Raw genomic sequence first — 25364 nt, 5'->3', positions numbered from 1 at the left:
GATCTTCCCCCTTTCATTGAGATCATGGGATCTACTTCGCAAGTAGCATTCAAATCTGTAATGCTCCCTATACGTGTACTTAAAATTGGCAGTCTAATTCTCCAGAGGGAGGGACTAGAACTTAGTAATGAACAGTAATGAAATTTTCAACTGCAGGGGTTTCTTAGTTCACTGTTCCAGACCCATTTCAGGAGTGAAGTTTTTAACGGCAGTCCAAGTCTATTTCTTGGTGCACTTAGAAGAAAATATTTTTTTTCTGTATTTATTTTTAGCTCCCTAACTGATTTCCATGTGCTCTTATAAGGCAACATCTAGCATCTAGAGATGTCCTAACTCTTGGTAGCTCCCCCCACCCTTTTTTTTTTCTTGAAGGGATCAGCACAGTGTTTGTGTGCATATCATGGTTATGATTACTTAGAATGTGACTCATGCAAGCAGGTCAAAATGAGCCTCCAGGCACAGAGTCCACAACAGAGTTGGCAAAGATCACCTGTTCTCTTCTGTTGTATAAAAATTGGAAGGAAACTCAACACACAGTTCAGAAGCTTTTGATGTTCTTCCTACATAAATGGAAAGATGGCTAGGTGGCCACACCTACATGTTCAGCCTGTTTGAACTGGATATTCATTGTAGGAACTTTCCACATTTTTCCATCCATTTGCTGGAAAGCTGCCACGTGCCATTGTGGGTAATACATTGAAAGAAGTAATAGCTGTGCTTTCATATAAGAATAAACTGAATTCTGGCTTGCTCAGTTGCAGTGTAAACATTCAGGATTCTGATTCATACTGTTGCTCAGTCCTGCTTTCTCCTCTTTTTCCAAATCATCCATACTGCTTTGGTTTATGGTACCCAAAATTGTTACCAAATTATATGTCCAAAGTTCTTTACCTACTCTTCTGAAAAGGGGGGCAGGAAGAAGGGAAACAAGCTGTGTCCTTACTATATGTTTTTTCCTTTCTTAGCTTAGTGAACACTGCCAGTAAGTGACTGAAGAATGAGACCACCTTTCAACCCATTTCTGAAGTGTACTTTATTTTTTCAGCAACATTGGTTAAACAATTCACGCTTAAAGTTTTGATAGAGGAAAAACCTCTGCCTCCAGGATTTAACAACTGGTTTCCCATAATTTCCAACAGCCGGGAATTTGGAGACTTGAAAGCCAATACTTCCAGAGGGTACCAGGTTGGCATTTAATAATGAAAAGTGTTCCACAGAAAACACTGAATTTAAGCCAGCCCTGTGTCTTGCTGAAGCGACATTGTGAAATGTCCTAAGGATGAATATCGAATATGTTAGGTGTTGTGTAATCCTGCCATAGGAAACATTTGTTATTTATTAATTTGATACGCAGGGCTTTTTCAGTTGTGATACCAATGTTTTGAGATTCTTTCCTGAAGCAACTTATTGCTGATTGCTTTAATTTGCTCTTGATGCTATTAGATTATTTATTTATTGGTTATATTTTTCTTTCATTTTCTTCTAAGACAACTATGATCTCCATACATGATTAAGTCTCATTTTATTCTGATAGCATAGCAGTCCTCCTTGAAAAAGTGACAGATCCAAAATCATACAGTTAAGTTGTATGATTTGACAGATTCAAAATCATGTTTTAGGGTTGACTTGACCAAAATCTTCTAACCTCTCTAGTGTGTTGCGTGTTTTTGTTTCTTTAAAAATCACATTCTATTTTATTTGTCATTATTAATAATTACGATAAGTGGTTCCATAGTGTAAATTTAAATAAAATGGAAAACATAACCTTTTAGCTAACTCATCTGTTAGCTTCTCTTTTCCAATATTAAAAATGATATGGAACTGCATGGCATTTTTACATTTATTTTGTTTATTGATTGAATTTCTACACCAGCCATTTTACCTAAAGTGACATTGGGAGGTATACAGACAACACAATAAAATAATATAAAAACATGATTTAAAGCACAGTTAAAATGTAATGAAAAACAAGGTTAAACTTTGCAAGTGGAAACTAAGAGTCAGAGTTAAAAGACTCAGTATTAAACTGTTGAAGTTAAGAAACAATGCTGTACTTATTGTTAGTAGGATTCATGATGATGTTTGATAAATATTGGTCATTTTAATTAATTTTACATGAACAGTTGGGTTAGCTTACATGTAATTTATATAGTATTTGCAGCTCAGGGCTGAATTGTGGAGTCCTTGGTTAACTTGTTAACTTGATTGTTTTCTTGCAGACGTTTTATTACCCAGCTAGATAACATCTTCAGTGGTAGAAGAGAGTGGTGTTTCTCTCTGTTTATATTCAGTGGGTTGCCCTGTCAGTGTTGCTGAGAGTGATTTTTTTCTTGGTAGTGCCTTGGTAAGACTGTTATTTACTATTTGATATACTGCATCTGGGTGTTAATTGCTGGTGAAAAGGAGTTCTGGTCTTTTTTCCCTTTTTACAACAGACAAATATACCAACAGATTAGAGGAACATCCATGGGATTACCACTCTCAGAATTCAAAGTAAGATTATAATGCAGTGTCTAGAAATTATAGTACTCTCATTCATATAACCAAAAGTATAGATCTGGTAGGGATTCATCATCAACACCCAGATCAGCTAGGATTAACATCAGGATGAATACCAGACCAACAATCAATGAGTAGACCCAATCAAAGAACTGCCAAATCAGATAAAAGAAACTCTAATCAAGAAACTACCAAGAAGAAAACAATACTCCAACATGAACTAAGGAGAAATTTCCTGACAGTTAGAACAATTAATCAGTGGAACAACTTTCCTCCAGAAGTTGTAAATGCTCCAACACTGGAAGTTTTTAAGAAGCGATTGGATAACCATTTGTCTGAAGTGGTGTAGGGTTTCCTGCCAAAGCAGGGGTGGACTAGAAGACCCCAATCCCTGCTAGTACCGAATGTGTTAGCTAGTTGGGCGATGAAACGTCTGTGAGAAAACAACCAAGCTCAGAGAGCACCAAGGTCTCCATATAATTTTCTTCTTGCCATTATTCTCTCTTGTGTTTGTTGTAGAACTCAACTAAGATGTGTCTTTCTGTACATCCTCTTAGGCAACATAACATCTGAGCAGGCCTGACTTGTGGTTTACATAGTTCAGCTTTCAAGGCATGGGTGTCCTCATGATTTTGAGCCTCTTGAATTGGCTTTGTGTTTGTTTATATAAGTGTTAAAAAAAATACATTACTTCTGGCAGACTGCAAGATTCTCTCTGATAATTATGGATAGTTTACAGTACATTCCTCTTTTCTTCCCCTCCTAGTGATTATATGCAGCACATCTGCCATAGTTATAATTCACAAAGCTATCATAGAGAAGTGGAAGGAGAAAACTTTTCATGGGCTGCCTGGTGGCCTTGCCCTTTGCAACTGGGAATCTTTTGATATCAGCGCACCAAAGGATTAAAAAGGTGTTTCAAAACAGCTCTCCGAAACAAAAGGAAAGAAGCACATTAGTGGCATAGATGTTTTTATTCTGTTGAGGAGTGAATGGAAAGTGGCCTTTCTTTGATCCCTGCTACTCTATTACGAATGATCTCACTAGAATGCTATGGGCCTCTGACCCAACCTCTTTGCTTTATGTCAGAAACTGTCCAGCAGGCTTCTAAGACTATATATGTACAATCGTGCCTACCGTCCCTGTCCTACTGTCCCCATTTATTCATACTTATTTCCTGTATTCTTACTCGTGTTTATACTTATACCTATTATCTTGTAAGCAATTGACAAATAAATAAATAAAAAATATATTGATCCTTTCACTTCTTAACCTGGGTGACTCTGTTATAGCAATTCTCCATATGCTGCTTGCAGAGTGTTACGTGTTGAGTAGATTCGTGTGGAGAAAGGTTAATATTCTGCCTTTCCCTTAAGTATGTCAAGTGCAAAACACAGCTGTTTTATCCTGGGAAGAACAACAACACCTGATTGGCAGTAATCATTTAGGGACTTTTTGTTGTCTGTCCTCATGTATTATATATATAGTCTTTTGTTGGTACTTCCTTTTGTTCTGGAACCCGAGAGGCAGATGGAGTCATGAGTCAAGGACAAGTACTTACTAGCCGTTGTACAGGGGGAAAGGCTTTTTCTCTGCGTCTTTCCTCACAGATTAAAAATCCATCTGTTCCCTTCCTTTCCTTTCTTCCTCTTCTCCAATGCATAGACCAGGGATGTCAAACTCAAAGCCTGGGGCCCAGATCAGGCCCACGGAGTACTTAGATCTGGCCTGTGGGTCCACCTTGGAAACAGCGAAGGACTGGCCTGTGGTGCTTCTGCCAGTGAAAAAAGAGCTCAGGACAGCTGTGTGCGGCCTTCCCGAGTTCCGTTTTTGCTGGCAGAGGGCTGGAGGAGGCCGTGGCAGCCGAAAACAGAACTCAGGAACCCGTTTCACTGGTGGAGCACTCAGACGCCACAGACGCCCCTGACATAAGTGACGTTGAACTGGCCATGGAGATCAAACATAAACCTGGTGCAGCGCCCTCAATGAAATCGAGTTTGACAACCCTGGCAGAGACCAAGCAATATGTAGAGGCTGTGAGTCAGTGCTAGGACAAAGTATACAAGGTGTTGCAGGCTCAGAGTAACATCCAGCCCAGACACGCATAAGCAGTACCTTGGAAACTTGGCAGATGTGTCTCCCTCCCATCTCACTTCCTGCCCCTGGGGATTCAAGGGGAAGGGAGGGTGCCTCCTCTTGGGAGGAGAATGGAAATTATGGTGGATAGGTTGTATATTACAGTTAGTTTTCCCACTAACAGGATTTCCAATCCTTTTTCTGGAATTCTTGATAGCCCCGTTGAGGTTTGCACAATGCAAAGCTTTGAGTACTAGACCAGCAAAAAAAGAAGGATATAGATTTCCCCTGTCCAGTCATGTCCGACTTTACGGAACGGTGCTCATCTCCATGTTTAGCCAAAGGAGCCAGTGTTGTCTGTAAAGATGATCAGATTTCTTTTGGCAGAGTTTTTTTTTTCTAGAGTTCATTTCCACAGATGTCTGAAAGGTTTAGCCTCAGTTGGTCAGTGGATCACAAAAGTAAAGAATGAGCTGAAAACACTTCTATTGAAGACTCGGCTTTCTGAGATGAGAAGAATTCCAGGGCTTTCTGTTTTAACCTCCTTTGAAATTGTTTACATACACCAGGGGACCCCGAATGTGGCAACTTTAAGACTTGTGGACTTCAACTCCCAGAGTTCTCCAGCCAGCTTTGCTTGCTGAGGAACTTTGGGAGTTGAAGTCTGCAAGTCTTAAAGTTGCCAAGTTTGGAGACTTCTGATATACACCTTATTATGGAATCCAGGTTAGGCAAAGTGTCATTTCCCCTTTTTCTCAAAACGAAGATATAGGAGGGGATATAGATGTGCTAAATGTAGTGTTGAATTTGGTCTGTAGATTTGGTACTTAATTGCTGAGTGTTCTTTGGTTTATGGTTCTATTAATACATAAAGTGTTTAAGCTGTAGTAGAAGGGCCTAAGTGTAACTTGACACACTAAAGAGGTTTGGCAGTACATGCAGATAGGGTTGCTGGGAAGACACATTCTTTAATATGGATCAGAAAATTTAGAATACTTACCCAGAGTTGTTCATTATTGTTGTTATTAAACAGTAATAATTATTGGTTCATGTTTATATATTTTTTAAAAACAATTCAAAGTGAGTTTTTATCTTAGATTATAAGCAATTACTAGAAGAGAGGAAACAGATAGCTGATGTTATTTTTTTTTTTTCTCATTTATTAGTTAGTGGGTTTATTGTGATAACTGCTATACAGAGCCGTTGAAAAACAAGCTTTGCAGAGCATGGCAATGCAATTGAGCAGTTTTATTCACAGCATTAACACAGCTGTATCTTTACACACTTTATATGGCTGCTTTAAAAGTTGTCTCTGGTTGCCTTTTCTTATATATGCATGGACATGCAGAACTACTTCACTTGCCTGGGAGTCCTTATGGAAGGGTTATTTTGCACCCGGGACACAGATGTGGAGATAACCAAGAAAAGTTACTAAATATCATATGAAGCTTTAAAAGGATGCAGGTGCTTTAATGCTTCAAAAAGAGGTGCCTTTTGAAAGAGCCCTTTTGAATGCTTTGCACAACTTTAGGCATTTGCTTTTTGTATACATTAGGTTTTACTGAGTAACTTTGCAGGAAAAAAGATGTGCCAGAGGCGCTCTGATAAAGGAACATAGTGCTGCCTTTGTGTGAACGTGAACCAGGATTTTTAAGCCCTAGTCAACCCTATCAACCATAGTGATTTGGTTTACAAATACTGTAATGTTGAAACCTAAAGCAAGGATGGGCAACTGTTTGGTAGCTGCAGGCCACATATTTCAGAGAAGTCTGACACCCATCGTGGGTGGGATCATTACGCAGATGGAGAACTTAAATTTTTTTTGCTTTTATCTTCCAGAGATTGGGGGGGGAGTGGCTAGAGCTTTCTAAAGTTTCTCCGAGACTATTTTTTTTTATTTTTTATTGTTATATTTTATTGGTTCGTCAAACATGTACAAGATAACAAGTATAGGTATAAACATAAACATGAACAAAGGAAGTAAATACAGATAAATGGGGACATTTTAAGACCTATAATATAGTTTTCACATGTTTCCTGACTCAGAATGCTAGAAAACCACAGATTTTCAGTGCTTGTCAGAGATGGCTCTATAGTCCTCAAGCTAGGGTCATCTAGAAAGTTATGAGGTACCCAAGCAGTTGAAGCCTCACCCTTTTTGTATGTGAATATGTGACACATGCAACAAAGGGATCAGATTTTGCACTGTTGCAGAGATCTTGACTTTTTTGACCCTTTCCCACATCCTAGACTCAAGCAGCCCTCTTGTTACAGATTTCCCACCTTTGCTGCAAAAGCCAGTTTGAGCTTTGTGCTAAAGTAAAGCCAAGATGCGTTATGGTATGATGAATAAAAACATCAGGGTTTACTTCTACTTCATAAGGTCCCTTCATGTGTGTGTGTGTGTGTGTAAAAAATTCATCTGCCTCAATATCTTGATGCCTTTAAAGAGGGAAAGGGACAATGGAAAGGTAGTGCTTGAGGAATGTATTCAATCCAGCTGCACTTCTATGTCTGGACAATGGGCAATAGCTAATCTGTCATGTAATTAGTCTAGGATTTGTTTCAGGAAGTGGGTGGGATATGTAGCATGGGTAACTCGTTTTCAAAGCATATTAAGTGGGTAGATTTGGATTGCTGGCTCTGTAATGTATATAATCTTTGGTTTTTCAACTGGCACATATTGCGAGTCAGAAGGGAATTTGGTCCAGAACAAATAACAACCCCATCATTTGTGGAAGTTTCTCTGCCTGGGAGGCTCAATGAATCCTCTGCTATTTTAATGTATTCCTTAAATATGGTATTAAAAAAAAAATGCCTCACGATGTTAGGGGCTATATGTAGATATATATTGTAATAGTTCTGTAGCTATAGTTAAGCATTATGTCTGAAGATAAACTGACTTCAAAGATCGGTCATAACCCGTATAAAACTGTAATTTGAAGTTGGTTTGTAAATCGTAATTGCTCTGACCAAAATTAAGCAGCACTAACCCACATTTATGGCAACACCTTCTTTTCTTGTACATTCCTAAAGAAGGTATTGCTGGTGGTTTATTATATGAATGCTTCTGGATAGAATTTATAATGTCTAGCTTAATGAAAAGAAGGATTAGGGGTGACATGATGGTTGTGTTCCAATATCTAAGGAGTGCTATCAAGAAGAAGGACATTCTCCAAGATAGGACAAGACGCAATGGATGGAAGCTAATCCAGGAGGGAACTAACCTAGAGCTAAGGAGAGATTTCCTGACATAACAATTTATCAGTGGAATATCTTGTCTCCAGAAGTTGTGAATGCTCCAACAGTGGAAGTTTTAAAGAAGCGATTGGATAACAATTTTTTTGAAATGGTATAGAATTTCCCGCCTGAGCAGAGGGGGTTGGACTAGAAGATCTCCAAGGTCCCTTCCAACTCTGTGGTTCGAATCCCTAGCACCGCGTAACAGTGTGAGCTCCCATTACTTGTCCCAGCTTCTGCCAACCTAGCAGTTTGGAAGCATTCTTGGAATTGCAAGTAGAAGGTAAAACAGAAGGTAAATCGTGAAGTAGAAGGTAAAATTGGTGGGAAGGTAACGTAGACGATCCGTGCGCTTCAGTGTTTAGTCATGCCTGCCACATGACCATGGAGATGTTTGAACAGCGCCTGGCTCTTCAGAGATGAGCACCGCCCCTAGAGCTGGAAATGACTAGCACATATGTGCGAGGGGAACCTTTACCTTTAAGGAAACAACCAAGTTCAGAGAACTCCAAATATCTCTCATTTCAACCTTGAGCTACAAATATTCTCCTTTATTGGTACTTTTACATTCTTAAAATTAATTGAGGGTCTCCAAAAACTTTTGCTTTTTTTTTGTGAGTTGTATCTATCAATATTTATGAATAATAGAAATTAAAATGAACTATGGAACTAAAAGGTGAAAGCTGACATGGAATACAATGCAATATGGCAAACATGGTATTTGTGGATTGACAATAGACATATAATAGAAATGTAAATAATGTATATAATAGTTATGAGGGTGTGAAGTAGTGTGTATTGAAAGATTGGATAGGATATATAAATGTGTGTGTATTATATATATATATATATTGTCACAGTACTGTTTAATTAGTAATGGTATTATGTATAAATGAAAAAAAAATGCAATAAAGTATTGGGGGGGGAAAAAGAAATTAAAATGGAAAAATGTTATTTCCTTGACTTTGTGACTTCCTGAAAGGGTACCAGGGATCAGCAGAATGACTACTGTAGAGTCTACGCAGAAGTAGATGTTTTAGCTCCATGCTTATTTTCAATACAGAACCTCATAAGCTCAGAGATCGAAACTATAGACCAAAATAAGATGTGGAGTAAGAAGCAGGAAAAGAAGTACACTTTTGTTTTGGAAGTGTACTTTTCATTGATAATTGTGGGGTTTTGCATTATTGCTTTCATTTTGGAGGAAGAGGTAGAGAGGCTTAACTCTTCCACAGAGAGAAAACTGCTAGATAATGCATTGTAGATTTTCTAATCGTGGATGAATGATACAAACCTTGATAGAGCTCACAAAGCATTGTTTTAAAAGCCTTCCTTAAAAACAGAATTCCTAATCTTTATTTTGCTAGAAACATGAAATCTCTGCTTAATGAAATTAAGGATGTGATAAAAAGCAGAACATATGGTCTTATTACTCAGAATTGACCTTTCTGGGCCCTTCCCTCTGTTTAGCAGATAGAAGCTGAGTGGGTTTTTTTTTAAATGCCGATGACAGGATGTTGAATGTAGATATAAATTCATCTATGCCTATTTAGTAAACTTTCCCCCCCACCCCCACCTTTCCTTTCTCTAGATTAGTTATGCTTATGGAATAAAAGAAGCAATTATTGATGAGCAAAATAGTGGACCAGAAGATAGGCAGACTGGAACGGATCAGCTGCCGGGGGAACCCCTGGACGAACTGGAAGCATGGAGGAGGGGATTAATGGAAAGATGAACCAGGCCCATGTCCTCTTTGACCGATTTGTCCAGGCTTCGACCTGCAAAGGGACTCTGAAAGCCTTTCAAGAGCTCTGTGATTATTTGGAGCTGAAGCCCAAGGATTACCGCACTTTCTACCACAAGCTGAAATCCAAGCTGAGTTATTGGAAAGCTAAAGCTCTTTGGGCCAAGTTGGATAAGAGGGGCTGCCACAAAGACTATAAGAAGGGGAAAGTGTGCGCCAACACGAAGGTGAGCATGGAAAAACGGCTTACATTTCTTTGAGTCCTACTTGTGAGAATGGCTTCCATACGCTATACTAATTATGTGTGGATGAACTGAAGCAACAAACTTTAGTTTCCCACATCATGGGTCCATGCTTTACTAATTTGAGCTGGACTATGTTCTATGTCAGCTGAGATGGGGGATAATGCTTGTGTAATGTTTAGATTAAATTGAAGCTTTGGAAGGCATCTTTAAAAAGGAAAAACCCCGATGGCTTATGCTAGCTTGTGCTGTTTGTTCATGTGGGTTTGGGTTCTATTAACAGCCCGAAATCAGCTGATACATATTGCTCTTCATTGGCAGTTACTCATGGTTTTGCTTATATATGAATAGGTGAAATAATAATTACAAATGGTGGTTTGTTCCTATTGCATCTATTCCAAGGGTCTTCAAACTTGGCAAGTTTAAGACTTGTGAACTTCAACTCCCAGAATTCCTGAGCAACAAGACTGGAGGAGGAATTCTGGGAGCTGAAGTCCACAAGTCTTAAAGCTGTCAAGTTTGAAGACCCCTGATCTATTCTGTCACTTAAAATGTTGGTTGGCTCCCAAAATGGTTGCTGCTCTAAGCCAGTATTTGCTTAGATCAGTTTCTCAATTCAAGTGACTTTAAAATGGTTGGACTTCAACTCCCAGAATTCCTCAGCTAGCATGCTAATTGGAGAATTCTGGGTGTTGAGATCCAACCATCTTTAAGTTGCTGAGGTTAAGAAGAACTGGTTTACAGCAGTGAATGTCAATCCCCATTTAATGTCCTACAAATTCCGTTATTTCTTTTCTTTTTTTTAAAGTTCATTACTAATTCCTGTTTCATTTTGACTTCATTTTAATCAGTGAAAAGGGTGTTTACATTTTCAGGGGAAAAAAATTTGGGAGAAGATGGGCTGTTTAGCGATATGTTAGACAAGAAAATGTTTATTTTTAATTTTCTAGTTGGATTTTGATCTTAACAAGGCTCTCTTGAATAATCAAATAATCAGTTTTACGTAAAATAGGATAAAGTTAAGTTATTCTTTGAAAGCGTCAATTAAACTTAAATGCCTGTCTTTCCTGAACTCAACTCCCACTTCTGTCAGCACATCTTCTAGTAATTTTTCAGGATTCTGTAAAACAGAGTCATATTTAAACAATGATTCACTTGAGCGTGTAGCCTGCCTTGTACCAGCGATGAGTAGAGAAATGGTCAGCAGCTGTGTTTGCTTCTATTCCTTATGCGCAGTTACGACAGGTTCCTAAGCTGTGTACAGTTCACTGTGTGCTTTGGAGACCATCTGTGCATCATTTCTCAGTATTCAACCTTTAGCCTTATGGTTTCTGTTCTGGCTGCCTGGTAGCTTAATGAGGCATATCCAAATATGTCTCTAAATGAAACGAATCAACAATCATGATCTTCCAATAAAGAAGACAAATGTTTCCTTCCAAAAAAATACAGATAAAGAGGAATGAAGAAGTTCTCTTACATTTTAACGATAAGAAGAGAAGTAGCTATTGAAAACAAAGGGACGGGGTAGGAGATAAAAGGAACTGTAAACACGACTGCTATGAAGCATAGTGCCTTTGAAGATTAGGCTAAAAATCAACTGAAGGGGGTATTTTCTTGTGGTTTCCAGATCTTTTTCCTATCTGTTCTGTGTTATTGTTCTCTCCTGTGGCATTTTTTTAATAGAATCATAAAGTTGGAAGGAATCTTAGAGGTCTTCTAATCCAATCTCCATTGCATTCAGTTATGTTCCTCTTCTAGTCCTGGGGCAGTACACCCTGTTGGCTTATTCCCCCCCTTAAAAAACAACAACACTATTTTTGCTAAATTAGGGATCTCCAAAGTTGACAACTTTAAGACTTTTGTGGATTTCAACTCACAAAGTTCCTCAGCCAACTGGCTGAGGAATTCTGGGAGTTGAAGTCAAGAAGTCTTAAAGTTGCCAACTTTGGAGACCCCCTGTGCTAAATGATGTCGGGAAGGGTTTTCTGGGGCGTCTGTATCATATGTTTCTGAAAATATTTTGTGTGTGCAAAAAGGAATGGTCTGTGCAGATGGAGGTCAATTTATTGTGTAAATGTGGTGTCTTGATTTACTGTCCATTAATTGTAATTCTTCAGTTTTCTTTTATATCCCAGGTGGTCCTTGTTTGTTTGTTTAAAGAACATGAGTTCTCTATATTTACACACATTGAGGGGGTTGGATGGAAAAATCCCCAGGTCTGATATCAGATTAAAATCAGTAACCCAAGTTGGTTGCCAAGATAACTAAGCAAAACACAGGACTTTTTCTGCGTGCTTTTAATTCATTTTGATTTCTCTGTCTAACCTTCCTTCCATGGGATCATCTTAAATTTAGGGCCATTTTTTATTGTATGCAATATTACCTTTGTAACATTGAGCAATGATTGGTCCCACTGCATTTGCTTATATGTCCCAAAGGTTCTTTTTCAAGAGACAACTGGACTTTCTGGTTTTTCTTTGAAGATGTTTAGCTTCTCATCCAAGAAGCTTCTTCAGCTCTCTTGGATGAGAAGCGAAATGTCTTCAAAGAAAAACAAAGGAAGTCCAGTTGCCTCTTGAAAAAGAACCTTTGGTGTAAACATGACCTGGATGACTGAGAATCTCCATAAACATTGGTTTATGTGGATATTTGCTGTGATATGTCAGATGTCTCTGTTGTCTTGGATGAACATCTCCCACCAATTTTATTTTATTCCAGTAACACTAAGAGGCAAAAGAGGATAAGAGAGTAAAAGGGAAATTCTAAGCTTCACATCTATAATGTGATATGCATATGCAGCAGAAAGAGGGCTCTGAGATAATTGAATAAATTGTTGTTATAAGTAGTCCTTGATTTAGGACTACAATTGAAAGCCAAATTTCTGTGGCTAAGCAAGACTCCTTTTAAATGAATTTTGCCCCATTTTAAGACCTTTGTTGCCATTGTTGTTAAGTGAATCACCAAAGCTGTTAAGTTAGCAACATAATTATTAACGGAACCTGGCTTCCTAGTTGACTTTGCTTGTCAGAAGGTCGCAAAAGGCGATCAAATGATGTCAAATGGGACACTGCAACCGTCATAAAGATGAGTCGTTTTGGGACTTCCGGTTTGTCGGCTTCGCGAGCGGCAGGGATTTGCGAAGCTGCGCGATCCCTGCCGCGCTAGCCATTTTTGGGGCTCCACCCAGCCGGGTACGAGCTAGGCTGCCCTGCAGGGGCAGCTGAAGTAGGGGGATCCGGAGAAGGGTTTGGGGTGCTGCAGACTCCCTCCTGGCCGGCAGAACTCCCTTTTCCCAGGACGGTGCAGCGGCGGTCCGTAATGGCCGCCACAAAGAAGCTGGCAGCCGGGTAAGAATGCGCAGGAGGAAGTGGAGAAAGTGATTGAGAGGAGAAAGTTTTTCTTGGCTTCTAGGACTCTAAGACATATTTAATAAAATTCCTGAAAAGTATGATTCTCTGAATAATACCTGCCAGAAGAGGAAAAAAGCGGCTGCTTGAAGGTGCTGAAAGGATAGCTTTCCTCTTTTCCCTACGGAATAAATAACTGGATATTAAGAAACCTATTTTTTTAGGTGGAAATTGGTTTTAAGCGATGAGTGGGAAGAGAGAGGATTAAGAAGAAAATATTTGTATGCTAAGATTTGTTGGAGCAGATGCCTTAAGGATTTGAAGACCAGAATATATTGTAATAAGATTTTAAACAGATTTGGACTTTCTTTCTCTTTGATTAATATTACCCCAGAAGGAGAAAGTGAGAACTCTGCCTTGGTTTGGACTGATTGATAACTTTGGGACTGTTTTATCTTTTTATTTTCTTTTGAATATTCTGGTTGTTGTAAGAAGAAAGAAGGAGAAAAGAAAAGAAAAGATTTATAATGGCTCTTTCTGTTGAGGAACTAAGAAAAGAATATGAACAAGCAAAAAAATGGTAAAGATGGTGTGGAAGAAGCTTTCCTTTTCTTAGAAATGGCGCTTACTAATTATCAACAAAAATTACAACAGATGAAGACAGCAGAGGAACAAGAAAGAAAGGAAGGAGCCATCTTTAATGAATCTCAGAATTTGATCCAGAAAAAGGAAGAGAGAAACAAAAGAAGAGAAGAGAAAAGAAGAAAACTAAAGGATTTAAGGACTTAAGATCCAAAAAACATTTAAGAAAGGGAAAAATAAAGTGCAAAACCAATATGATGATTGTAAACAAAGGGGAAAAGAAATACGACAGAGAAGGGAAGCCGGTAAGGCAGAGGCTAGAAGAAGCGGGGGTAGAAAGGTTTGTTGGGAAAAGAAAGAAAGGGAAAAGGTGGAGAAAAGCTACAATGTTTTGAAATTAAATGGAAAAAAGGAATTTTTATGGATAATGGATAAAGTATAATTTTTTTAAAAAAAAAGATTTTGCAAGGTACATAAGATGAGATGGTAGTATTGCAATGGTTTAAGAGTTGATAAGAGATTAAAATGTTAAAATGTTTAAAAATGATTGGCTTTAAAACTTAATAATAGGAGAGGTTTAGAATATTGTTTTAATTAAAGAGTTTAATAAAATTATGGTATTGATGTTATTATAAAATTTTTATTATAGTATTTCTTTTTAATATTTGGATTTATTGTCTAATTATGCACTTAATTGTGTTGGATGTATTAGTTAGATAGAATGTACCAAGCAAAATCTGATTGGGTATTAGATATTATTTTAAAGATTAATTTGATTAACTTAGGGGAGATAGAAAGGCATCATACTCTGATTAATGATTTCAGGAGAAACTGATTTTCTTTTTTTTCATAAGGGATGAGACAAAGGGATGATAAAAATGGACAAAAGATACAAGTATAATGATTTAAACTAAGATGATTAATTAAGGTAGAATTAAGAAGTGTGAAATATGTGGAGAAGTTAATATAGAAGGTTTAGAATGGTAAATAAAATAAGTAATGATATGTAAGATGAGCATGAATATAATTGAAGTCCATGAAGAGAGAGATACCTGGGCCCAAGTTACTTTCCAAAAGATTTTTTTATGTTTTGTGTGTTGTGTGTATATGTCTTTTTGGGGGAGAATTGGTAAAAACTTGTAGAAATATAGAATGAGAATAATGGTAACTAAGTCAGAAAGAATCAGATGAAATAATAATAATGATATTGAATAAGAGTAAAGAGAAGTAAAGAGAAATTGAATAAGAGGTTTTGGTATATTATATGGAAATGGTTTAAAACAGAATCATAATTTATCTGACTTGTTAAATTTACAATGGAAAAAGGTTTAAACATGTAATGAATAATGATAATTTGTGTGTTTTAAAAATTAATAAAACTTGTTTTAAAAAAAAAAAAGATGAGTCGTTTTGCAAGCGTCTGAATTTTGGTCATGTGACATGGGAATGCTGCAACGGTGGTAAGTGAAAAAGGGGATTATAAGTCACATTTTCCAGTGCCGTTGTAACTTCACAAATGGTCACTAAATGAATGGTTGTAAGTCAAGGACTATCTCTACTTCTGGCTACAGATGTGGGTTGCCCTTAATACTTTTGTAAAATTAAAACTCCTCTGCAAGTAAAAACTAACAGATTTAAAAGATTAATAGAGATGGAAGGGATGTTGTAGGTCTTCTTGTCCAACCCACCACCAAGCAAGAGACGTTGCCTACACCATTTCTGACAGATGTCCACTCTCTTCTTGAAAGCCTCCAGTGATGAAGCTCCCACAACTTCTCAAGGCAAGCTATTCCATTGATTCATGGTTCTCACTGTCAGACTAGTGCAACTAAGACTGGACTTAGAATCTTTCTCCATAATTTGTTCCCCCCTCTATATTTTCAGTCACTGATCTGGCTAAGGGGAGTCATTCCAAAGCTATGTGACATCTGAAATTATATGTTGTGCTCTATCACATTGCACAGCTGTATGCCCCTGTTTGACTTATTGGAGGGTGTAATTGGAGCTTCTGGACAGCTGCAGGTGGCTAACCAGATGTCACTGGAAAGAACAGAGCTAAAATGTTTTAACTTAGTTAGAAGGGGAGGGGGAGGGGATGCCTTTGAGGAGCAAGCTAACTTGGTGGTCTTGCTGAATTTTGAGATGTTGTGGGACGCAGATGGATGCTTCATTTGGCCCACAAGCTACAAGTTTCCTGCTGTTGTAATTCAGCCATCCTTGGCTTGGTTCGGTTTTAATTGTGGTGCCTTGGAACTTGCTTGAAATCTTATTAGAGGGTCTCACTTGAAGCTGCAGGACTGCTGTAAAGGAAGATATAAGTACAACTCAGGCAATAATAAGTTTCGAGGCCTCGGCCATTGAGCCGTATTTCTCCCAAAATACCCTGATGTCTGGAAGTCCAGTAACCGCTTATTTGGAATCCCATCTGTTTCTATGCCAAATGGATTACATGTTGTAGGACTGCATTGTTTTTGCAAAGCAGTTGATACACACAGGTAGCACTAACTTTTTCTAACTTAGCTAATCCATGCTGCAGTGGGAATTGTGGTCTGAAATCCTGAGATTTCTTGATACAGGTAAACAAAGCTTTTAAAATTACTTTGTTGTTATTGTAAGTTGTTTGCACTGAAGCAATGACACTGTTTTGCAACAATAAGTCTGGAAAGCTTATTTTAAGATACAAATATTCTTCACTAACTGCTTCAATACCTTCCTAGTTTCTGGTGCATCGAAAGTTTGTTTGTGTCTGCATAATAATGCTGATTCTTCCCTTCTCTTCTAGTGTCTCATTATTGGGGCTGGACCCTGTGGCCTTCGGACAGCCATTGATCTCTCCTTTTTAGGAGCAAAGGTGGTGGTGATAGAAAAACGTGATGCCTTCTCCCGCAACAATGTCCTGCATCTGTGGCCATTCACTATTCATGACTTGAGAGGTCTTGGCGCCAAAAAGTTCTATGGCAAATTTTGTGCAGGAGCCATCGACCATATCAGTAAGGACTGTTTACACGTGGAAGGGATGGATAATATATGATATTACCATAGCAAAGGACAAATGGATTGTGTCGGGGTTTTCATGGACAAGGTAGACTTAAGAAAGAGATGCTAGTGTGAAAATCTAGGCATAAGTTGAGAAGAAAGCATGAGTAATTTAAAATTTGGAAGTTTATGTTTTATACATATACCACCAGCTTTAATAAAATCTTCTTAAAAAATTGGAAATACGGTTTTATCCCAATAGTGATGGTGGGATCCAGAGGATATAAGGAGTTTTCAGCTGTCCTATCCCAAAACTCATTTGGGTTCTCATTCTCTAGCCCCCTGCTTTGCATTGGGATAGCAGCTGGGTGTTTCCTGCTGCTATTATCCAGAGAGCATTTCACTTGGCATCCATAATCTCAGTGGAAGAGAGTGGAGCATGATCTTATACCCTGTGTTGGTGATTAAAAGGTAAAAATACCAAAGATGAAATAATTTCTACCTGGTTATATATATCATAGAGATGTGGTATCTAGAAGATTCCCCTTTACCTCAATCGATCCCACAGTAAATGAAGAAAATCAAGCTCTTATGAAGTAAAATAAAAAATCTTTTTCCCCCCCATGAGCTGTTCAGAGCATCCAGAAGTGGGAGGTGCTTCAGTCTCTTCTGTTTGTCTTTTCTCGACTTGACGTTCGAAGGGCGTTAAGCATCTATCTAGACCGCATGGCGGCATTTCGAAAATCTGAGGCTCTATTCCTATCCTTCAACCCATCCACTTTAGGACACAAGATGTCGACGACCATTGGTAGATGGTTGAGAGCCACCATAGCTAAAAGTTACAAATGCCAGTCCATCTCAGTTCCTAAGGGCATTACAGCCCACTCAACAAGGAATGCGGCAACATCAGCAGCATGGGCCACACAGGCTTCCATAGACGAAATTTGCAGAGCGGCAACTTGGGCTTCACCATCTCCCTTTGTCAGAAATTATAAAATCGATGTCTATGCCTCGGCGGACGCTTCATTTGGCAGAAGAGTCCTGCAGAGGATCCACAGAGTTTAGGAGTGGATTTTGATCCAGACGGAGTCCCTCCCTAAGGACAGGCCAAGCTTTGGTATGTCCCACTTCTGGATGCTCTGAACAGCTCATGGGAGAAAGGGCGTTGGTACTTACCTGATACGCCCGTTCTCTGTGAGCTGTGAAGAGCATCCAGCCCCACCCATTTCTTTCCGTCTGGTGGGGTTCCGTTCCAGTCAGGGATCTAGATTAGGTGATGAGTTCTGGACTTTGGCACTCAGTCTTCGCCAAACTGGGGGATGCTGGGGAGGTGTCCCGTGGAGGAGGAGGAGTGTCCTGGAGTTTTAAGCCCAGCCTTTCCAGAAGAGACTGAAGCACCTCCCACTTCTGGGTGCTCTTCACAGCTCACAGAGAACGGGTGTATCAGGTAAGTACCAACGCCCTTTTTCTTGCAAGCATTCAAATGATAACATTCAGTATGGGAAAAGATAAATTCAGAAAACCCCAGTTCTTACTAATGCAGCACCTTTCAAATTCACTAAGAAAGAATATTCCAGAACATAATGGAGTATTCTGAAGAGACCAGCAGGTGGTGGTATCTGCCACAAAAATTGAGGACTGTAAAGTTCTTTTTTAAAAAAGTTATATCTTCATCACTATAACATGAAGTATAAATAAGAGTTGAAATTAAACATCCATGTCTAGAATGTTTACAGGGACAAAGAAAATTAGGATTAGTACAGTGCAGAAAACAGAAAGCACAAATTCTGTGTTTATCTGTTTACCAGAAGTAGCAAGTTTCCTGAAGTAAAAGGTTCTCAGCTTCAGCTTCTTGGAGATCCCAAGTATTCATCGAAAGCTGCTGGGAACAATAGAAATTAATATTCAAACTTTTCTATATCCAGCATTTGGAGGTTGTGGGCACTCTGACTCCAAATTAATCCATGTATGTATCAAAGAACACCCATCACTTTTAGAGATGTGGATTCTTAGCATGTACAATTACATGCAAATTACATTCATAGCAAACTCTTGTTAATAACAGATCCAGTGTGATGCTTTTAGACTGAAATGGAGCTGTAATCTGTATATGACAAAAGTTAATGAAATTTAAAACATTCCATGGACAAATTTCTTATTTTGTTAGTTGTTACTACCTGAAAGAAAGTCCTAAAAGTGCCGTAGGCAGCTTAGTTGTTCAAGAAGGAAATCTACACAATAATTTTATCCTGACTATCATGATTAAATGGAACAGAGCTTGGAATAATTTTGTTTTGTCTGATTTATGGCCAGTTCCATTTGGAACTTACTTTGGAAAGTTCTTCTTTCCAAAGTAAAAGTAACAAAATAAAAAAAAAGCATTTTCAGATGCTTTTAATCATTTTGTTGACTAGGTTACATTTTAAATGACAAGCTCTTGTACAGATCTTTGAAAGGTGCAACTGTTGCATAAATTGTGAGGAATATGTTGTCTTTATTATTATTTATGCTTCTGTTTCTCAGGTATTCGTCAGCTTCAGCTGATACTCTTGAAGGTCTCCTTAATTCTCGGTGTGGAGATCCATGTCAATGTAGAATTTCAGGGTCTTCTCTGTCCTCCTGAGGACCAGGAGAATGAAAGTAAGTAGCGTTGGCATTTATAGCAGATTCGGGGTGAAATTCTTGCTCTTTTTACAACATCTCAGCAATTGCTTTTGTACAGGTAGTCCTTGACTTACGACCACAATTGAGCCTAAAATGTATGTTGCTAAGTGAGAAATTTGCTAAGTGAATTTTGCTCCATTTTATGACTTCCCTTGCCATGTTTGTTGTTGAGTGGGTCACTGCAGTTGTTAAATTAGTAACACACTTGTTAGGCGAATCTGGCTTCCCCATTTGACTGTCAGAGGGTTGCAAAAGGGGATCAGATGAGCCCAGGACACGGCAACCATTATAGCTATGACTGTTGAATTTTGATCACATGACTATGGGGAAGCTGCAGTGGCAGTAAGCGTGAAAAATGGTCATAAGTCACTTTTTTCAGTGCCATTGTAACTTTGAATAGTAACTAAATGTGGTAAGTTGAGGATCACCTGTATAAGGCAGCATAATGGCTCACCGGTTAAGAAGTTGGGCTTGTCAGCTGGAAAGAGACCAGAGTGTTGCTCAACAGGGTGAGCTCCCATCTGCACCCTAACTCCTCCCAACCTAGCAGTTTGAAAGCATGCAAATGTGAGTAGATAAATAGGTACCACTTCGGTGGGAAGGAAACAGTGCTCCGTAACATCATGCTGGCCACATGGCTGCAGAAACATCTTCAGACAATGCTGGCTGAAACGCCCTTGAAATGGAGATGAGCACTGCCCCCTATCGTCAGCAATGGCTAGCGGAGTAAAATCCACAAAATCTACTCTTGTATAATCAGACCATCATGAATAGTGTGTCAGGGCTTCGGTAGTTACCCCCATTTAAATCATGAGTCTCTAGCCGGATTTTCAAAGCTTAAAGAAGATTTATTAGGAGTAAACATGCTGATGCTACCTGGGTGTAGCCGACTCTGAGATACATCATTCATTATCACCCTTGACCCTGGTTTCCCCCCACCCCCTGGGTATATCATAATTCATATTCTCCAATGGGACACATCCATAGCTAAGAGTCATCAATCATACTCTCTAGTTAGAATTTTGCGCAGCAGAAACTTCGGTCGCCTAGAAACTATCTATGAAAACATTTATGGAATGCAGTTTGCAAGCTGCTGGACTGCTCCTCCCTCCCTTTCTGCTGGCAACTCTAAAAGACCAGAGAAATATTTTATGAGTCAACATAGTGACTGTATGTGGCTAATCCACTTTACAGATATAAAGAGACGTTTAACTTCCCACGCTGGTACTGAAAGGCCCAATTATATATTGCTTGAGTGTTCAGTCCATTCATGTAATGCATTTCTGTACATGCTGTGTTAATATATAATTTATCCACAGGGATAGGTTGGCGTGCACAAGTCTATCCAAAAACACATCCTGTATCAGAGTACGAGTTTGATGTGATAATTGGAGGGGATGGAAGGCGAAATACTTTGGAAGGTAACTGTTGCTGACGTTTATGCTGATGTGTAGGTCATGCCTGCAATCCAACTATTGTCAGGTTAGCCCTACTGGCTGAGGATGATGGAAAAAGATGTCCATCACAGAGAGAAGACTTCTGTAGCCTCTGCTTATTACTACATTTTGCTGATTTTCTTGTGGCTCTTTATCCAGGGAGACATTTTAATGAGAATAAATTATATTAGATATGTCGACTATGTGTTCAAGCACCTTGTTTGCATACAAGAGGTTCCTTATTAAGTTATTTTCCAGTTTTATGTCCTAGATAATGGAGCTGGGAAAAGAATTTTCAGCTAAGATCTTCCAGAATTATTATAAGGCAGAGTTGAGAAAGGCCAGACAAAGTGATGACTTAACTAAGTGTAGAATTGTTTGGATTGTATTTTTTCTTCAGTGTTTCACTGAAGAAAAATTCCATAGCTCTTTGTGTATTACTTTGTACATGTACATGTCAGTACAGTTTCATTTGGAGGGGAGAAAATTAAATACAAGGTTGGTTAATGTAGATGTAGAACTAGAGTTATCCTGTGTATTCATCAAACTTATTTTTTTCTCAGGCAGTTGATTTGAAAATTGAGGCCTGTTTTGTCACTGTGTATTTTTTCTGTAGGGTTTCGGCGAAAAGAGTTTCGTGGGAAGTTGGCAATCGCCATTACGGCAAACTTTATCAACCGGAATACCACAGCTGAGGCCAAGGTTGAAGAGATCAGTGGCGTGGCTTTCATTTTCAACCAGAAGTTTTTCCAAGATCTTCGAGAAGCAACTGGTTTGTAGAAGTGATTGATAGCTGAAAATAAGCAACATTCTCTTTGATCCAAAGATGCTCTTAGCCCACAGGTGTCAAACTTGCTGCGTCATGTTGCTGTCACGTGATGTTTTGCGATGTTTCCTCCCCTTTGCGGAGCTGGGGTGGGCGTGGCCTGCGCATGATGCATCCAGGCTGCTGGCCACCCGTTTGACACTTCTGTCCTAGCCTATGAATACTGAGTTTTACAGTTTGCATGCAGAGAAGATGAACTAAAAGAAGGGTGTACATACTGCAGCTTCTACAGTATGTTTTCTTTGTGTATTCACGGCAACCAGTTCTTCGCAAACTAGAACAGTTTTCTCAGCACGCAAAGCAGGTTTCTGGCCTTGACTTCCAAAGCAATTGGACATGCCTGGAAGAAGATGGTTCTGCTTTGACCTTTTAAAAGAAGGTGCTTCCTAATTTGTGCTTTCAGAAGCCCTTCTTTTGAAGGACAGCCAGGAACTAATAATTAGTGTCATAATCATGAATCATCCAATATTGGTGTGGAAGGAATTTTAAAGAGAAACCTGACCTTGTGAGTTATATTCAAAGTGATATGTTGAACCTGAGTGAACAAACATGCTAAGTTGATATGCATTTCTACTATTGGTGGCAGTGTTTGACTCATTTTGCTGATTTGGGCTCAAGCACTTATGGTCCTGTTCTTTGACTCTTGGTCTTTCTCGATTCCATTTTAGGCATTGATCTAGAGAACATTGTCTACTACAAAGATGATACCCACTATTTTGTCATGACTGCCAAAAAACAGAGCTTGCTGGACAAAGGAGTTATATTACATGTAAGTGTGCTCATTGAAACCTCAGTTTTACCTGGGTGAGGAGGCCATTGACCTTCTTAAAAAAGGTTAAGGGATCATAATATTAGTTTTCATTGCCCTATAATCTTTCAAAACAGATTGTAATGGACAATTATCCATCTTTCTTGTCTGCTGAAGGAAATTTGCTTTGCAGCAGGGAGGAATATGCGGATAACATCCTTTTGTTTTAAGATAGTCATTGTGAAATCAATTGTCCTGGGTAACTATTTCCTTTTAATTTACTCAGAACAATAGAATTTTAATGCAATCTTAGTTGGTTGCCAACTTTTTCAAAGTAAGGAGAACTTTTTCCTGCATAAGCTTCAAACAATGAATTGCATTCATTTTTCTTTCTCTGGAGAGACATACAGATTTGTTTTAGGTCACAAAATAATCACAATAGGGAACAATTGCGACAAAGATAAAGGAAAATGCAGCTACTTCTACTCATGTTCCCCAGCAATTGAGGCATTTCATATTTTTGTATGAATGTGAAATGCTGTGCAAATCAAACTGACAGTTCAATGAAAAATATGAATGCTGAAGGCAATCCATTTGCAGAGAAACACCAAATCCATCTCAAATGTCAATATATTGTGCTACAAATAATCAACCCATCAAGTCAGATTTTGCATGATCTCCTTTGTACTGGGCCATCTTCTATCTATGTGCGTTATTGATGTGGGCAGACTTGGGACCAGTACAGGTAGTCCTCAACTTACGACCACAATTGAGCACAAAATTTCCATTGCTAAGCAACAGTTGTTAAGTGAGTTGTATCCCATTTCACAACCTTTTTTTTGCCCCAGTTGTTAAAGCGAATCACTGCTGTTGTTGAACAAATCATGCAGTTGTTAAGAGAATCTGGCTTGTTGGTAGCCAGCTGGGAAGGTTACAAATAGTGATCATATGACCTCAGGACAGTGCAACTGTCATAAATACATGCCAGTTGCCAAGCATCCTGATTTTGATCACGTGACTACAACACATGATAACACTGCTACAACAGTCATAAGTGTGAAAACCGGTTAGAAGTCACTAACCATTTTTTTTCAGTGCAATTGTAACTTCAAACAGTCACTAAGTGAATGGTTATAAGTCGAGGACTATCCATCATTCAGTACATAGTTCCTGGACTGTATATTCAGTACAAACATAGCTCATGGTTCGTTTGTCAACCCTGAACCTGACATGACCGAAGCCATTTTGGAGCTTCAGTGTTGCCACACTGGAGCTGAGGGATAGGGAGGGGGAAATAGTGATAGCGGGGGATTTTAGCCAAAACAAAATACTTTCTCTTGAGAACCAAGGACATTCTCACACTTGGTCAGAGGAAGGAGGAGTGATGTCACCAGGAAACCAGACTGCATCTTGATTGGACCATGTGACTGTTTGGGGAGGGGGATAAATGTTTACTTTTAATTAGGTGAAAACTGTGGAAACCTTCAGAGTCTGTTTCACTGTGCCAATCTGATATATCCAATAAAACTTTCTTTGAAGAATTTACCTGCTTAGGACTTTTTTTGCTATGGATGTATTACTTGGAACCCTGACGTCGTTTTTATTTTGCCTGGCAGGATTATGCAGACACAGAACTGTTACTGTCACGAGAGAATGTGGACCAGGAGGCTCTGCTCAGCTACGCCAGGGAAGCTGCTGACTTCTCAACTAATCAGCAGCTGCCATCGCTGAACTTTGCCATCAACCACTATGGACAGCCCGATGTTGCAATGTTTGACTTCACGTGCATGTATGCCTCAGAGAACGCAGCCATGGTTCGGGAATTGAATGGTCACCCGTTGCTTGTGGCATTGGTCGGGGACAGTTTGTTAGAGGTTTGTTCTCCTTGAACCATTTCTTTTTTCTTGTTCTATTTCTTTTTTTTCCCTTTTAATATTTATTCTCACTGTAGGCTAAAATGGTAAACAGGTAAACATTTCAAAGTACCATCATATGGGCATTTCTGAGGAGAAACGTGTAGATCATTTGCTGAAGGACTTAAAATGGAAGCAAGCTTGAGTTTTATTCAAGGTTTCCAGTCTAGGATTTTTTAAAAATATAGAAAATAATATTTTTAAGGGGGGAAAATGAAAGTGAGTGTAGAGATAGTTTCCACTATTCTTCTGTATGTCTAGCTTAGTCATTCTGCTTCTCTAAAATCCTTTTTGCACAAGAAATACAGATAGTCTTTGACTTAATAACCACAATTGGGACTGAATTTCAGTTGTAAGTTGGTATGGTTGTAAATCATGTCACAATGTCATCAGACCCAATTTTATGACAATTATTATGTTTGTTAAATAAATCATATAGTTGTTAAAAATCCAGCTCCCCCAGTGAACACACTAAGCTGTTTTTTTTAATGCTACTGGGGTGGTGTAACAGTTTTAAGTGCAAGTACAGGTTGTGAAGCAATGTTTACAAGGCCATTGTAACTTTAAATCATCATTAATGAACAGTCATAAGTTGAGAACTATTTGTATATTATATGTTTTAGTGAATTATGGTAAGTTACTCTACATAATGAAATTTCATTTTGTCCTCAAACATTAAATGAGTAGCACATGTGCATTTCTGAGGTGATTTCGTTGTTATATATTGAGGGTATATTTTTACTTTTCAGAGTCACAAATATCTCTGAAGATGAACAGAAATGCAATATGAACATTTCAGTTGAGATTAGAATTATTGTTGTTTTCAGAACTAATGAGTTTGGTTGTAACTCTGATTTCAGGGTAAAAAGGAGTGACATGAAGAAGTCACATGAATTTCTGACATTTTAAACATAAGGCCCATTAGGATACAAGGCCCCATTAGAAGTAGTCCTTTACTTGATATTCCATCGGTATGAAAAACGTGGTTATAGAGAGTCTTTAATTTGACATCCAATAATATATTGGATTTCAGGAAATTATTATAGGACTTTAATGTCAACTCAAAAATAT

General features: G+C 38.6%; 1 protein-coding gene across 31 annotated transcripts in view; it reads left to right on the top strand.

The window, feature by feature from the left end:
* MICAL3 (microtubule associated monooxygenase, calponin and LIM domain containing 3) overlaps nt 1-25364 on the top strand; it is a 216465-nt gene that overhangs the window by 85341 nt on the left and 105760 nt on the right. For all 31 annotated transcript variants that reach the window (XM_087968628.1, XM_087968658.1, XM_087968656.1 and 28 more), the window contains exons 2-8: nt 9407-9786; nt 16513-16720; nt 19230-19346; nt 20690-20791; nt 21423-21578; nt 22301-22401; nt 23997-24254. In XM_087968628.1, the coding sequence (XP_087824754.1) occupies nt 9523-9786; nt 16513-16720; nt 19230-19346; nt 20690-20791; nt 21423-21578; nt 22301-22401; nt 23997-24254 (1206 nt within the window). In that variant the 5' untranslated portion in view covers nt 9407-9522. The remainder of the gene's footprint in view (nt 1-9406; nt 9787-16512; nt 16721-19229; nt 19347-20689; nt 20792-21422; nt 21579-22300; nt 22402-23996; nt 24255-25364) is intronic.

Source organism: Notechis scutatus, chromosome 6 (genome assembly GCF_049901735.1).
Source record: "Notechis scutatus isolate UNSWTSFEM ecotype Mainland chromosome 6, rNotScu1.2, whole genome shotgun sequence".
NCBI lineage: Eukaryota > Metazoa > Chordata > Lepidosauria > Squamata > Elapidae > Notechis > Notechis scutatus.
Note: the sequence above shows the minus strand (reverse complement) of the source record. Positions and strands in the feature narration are given on the sequence as shown.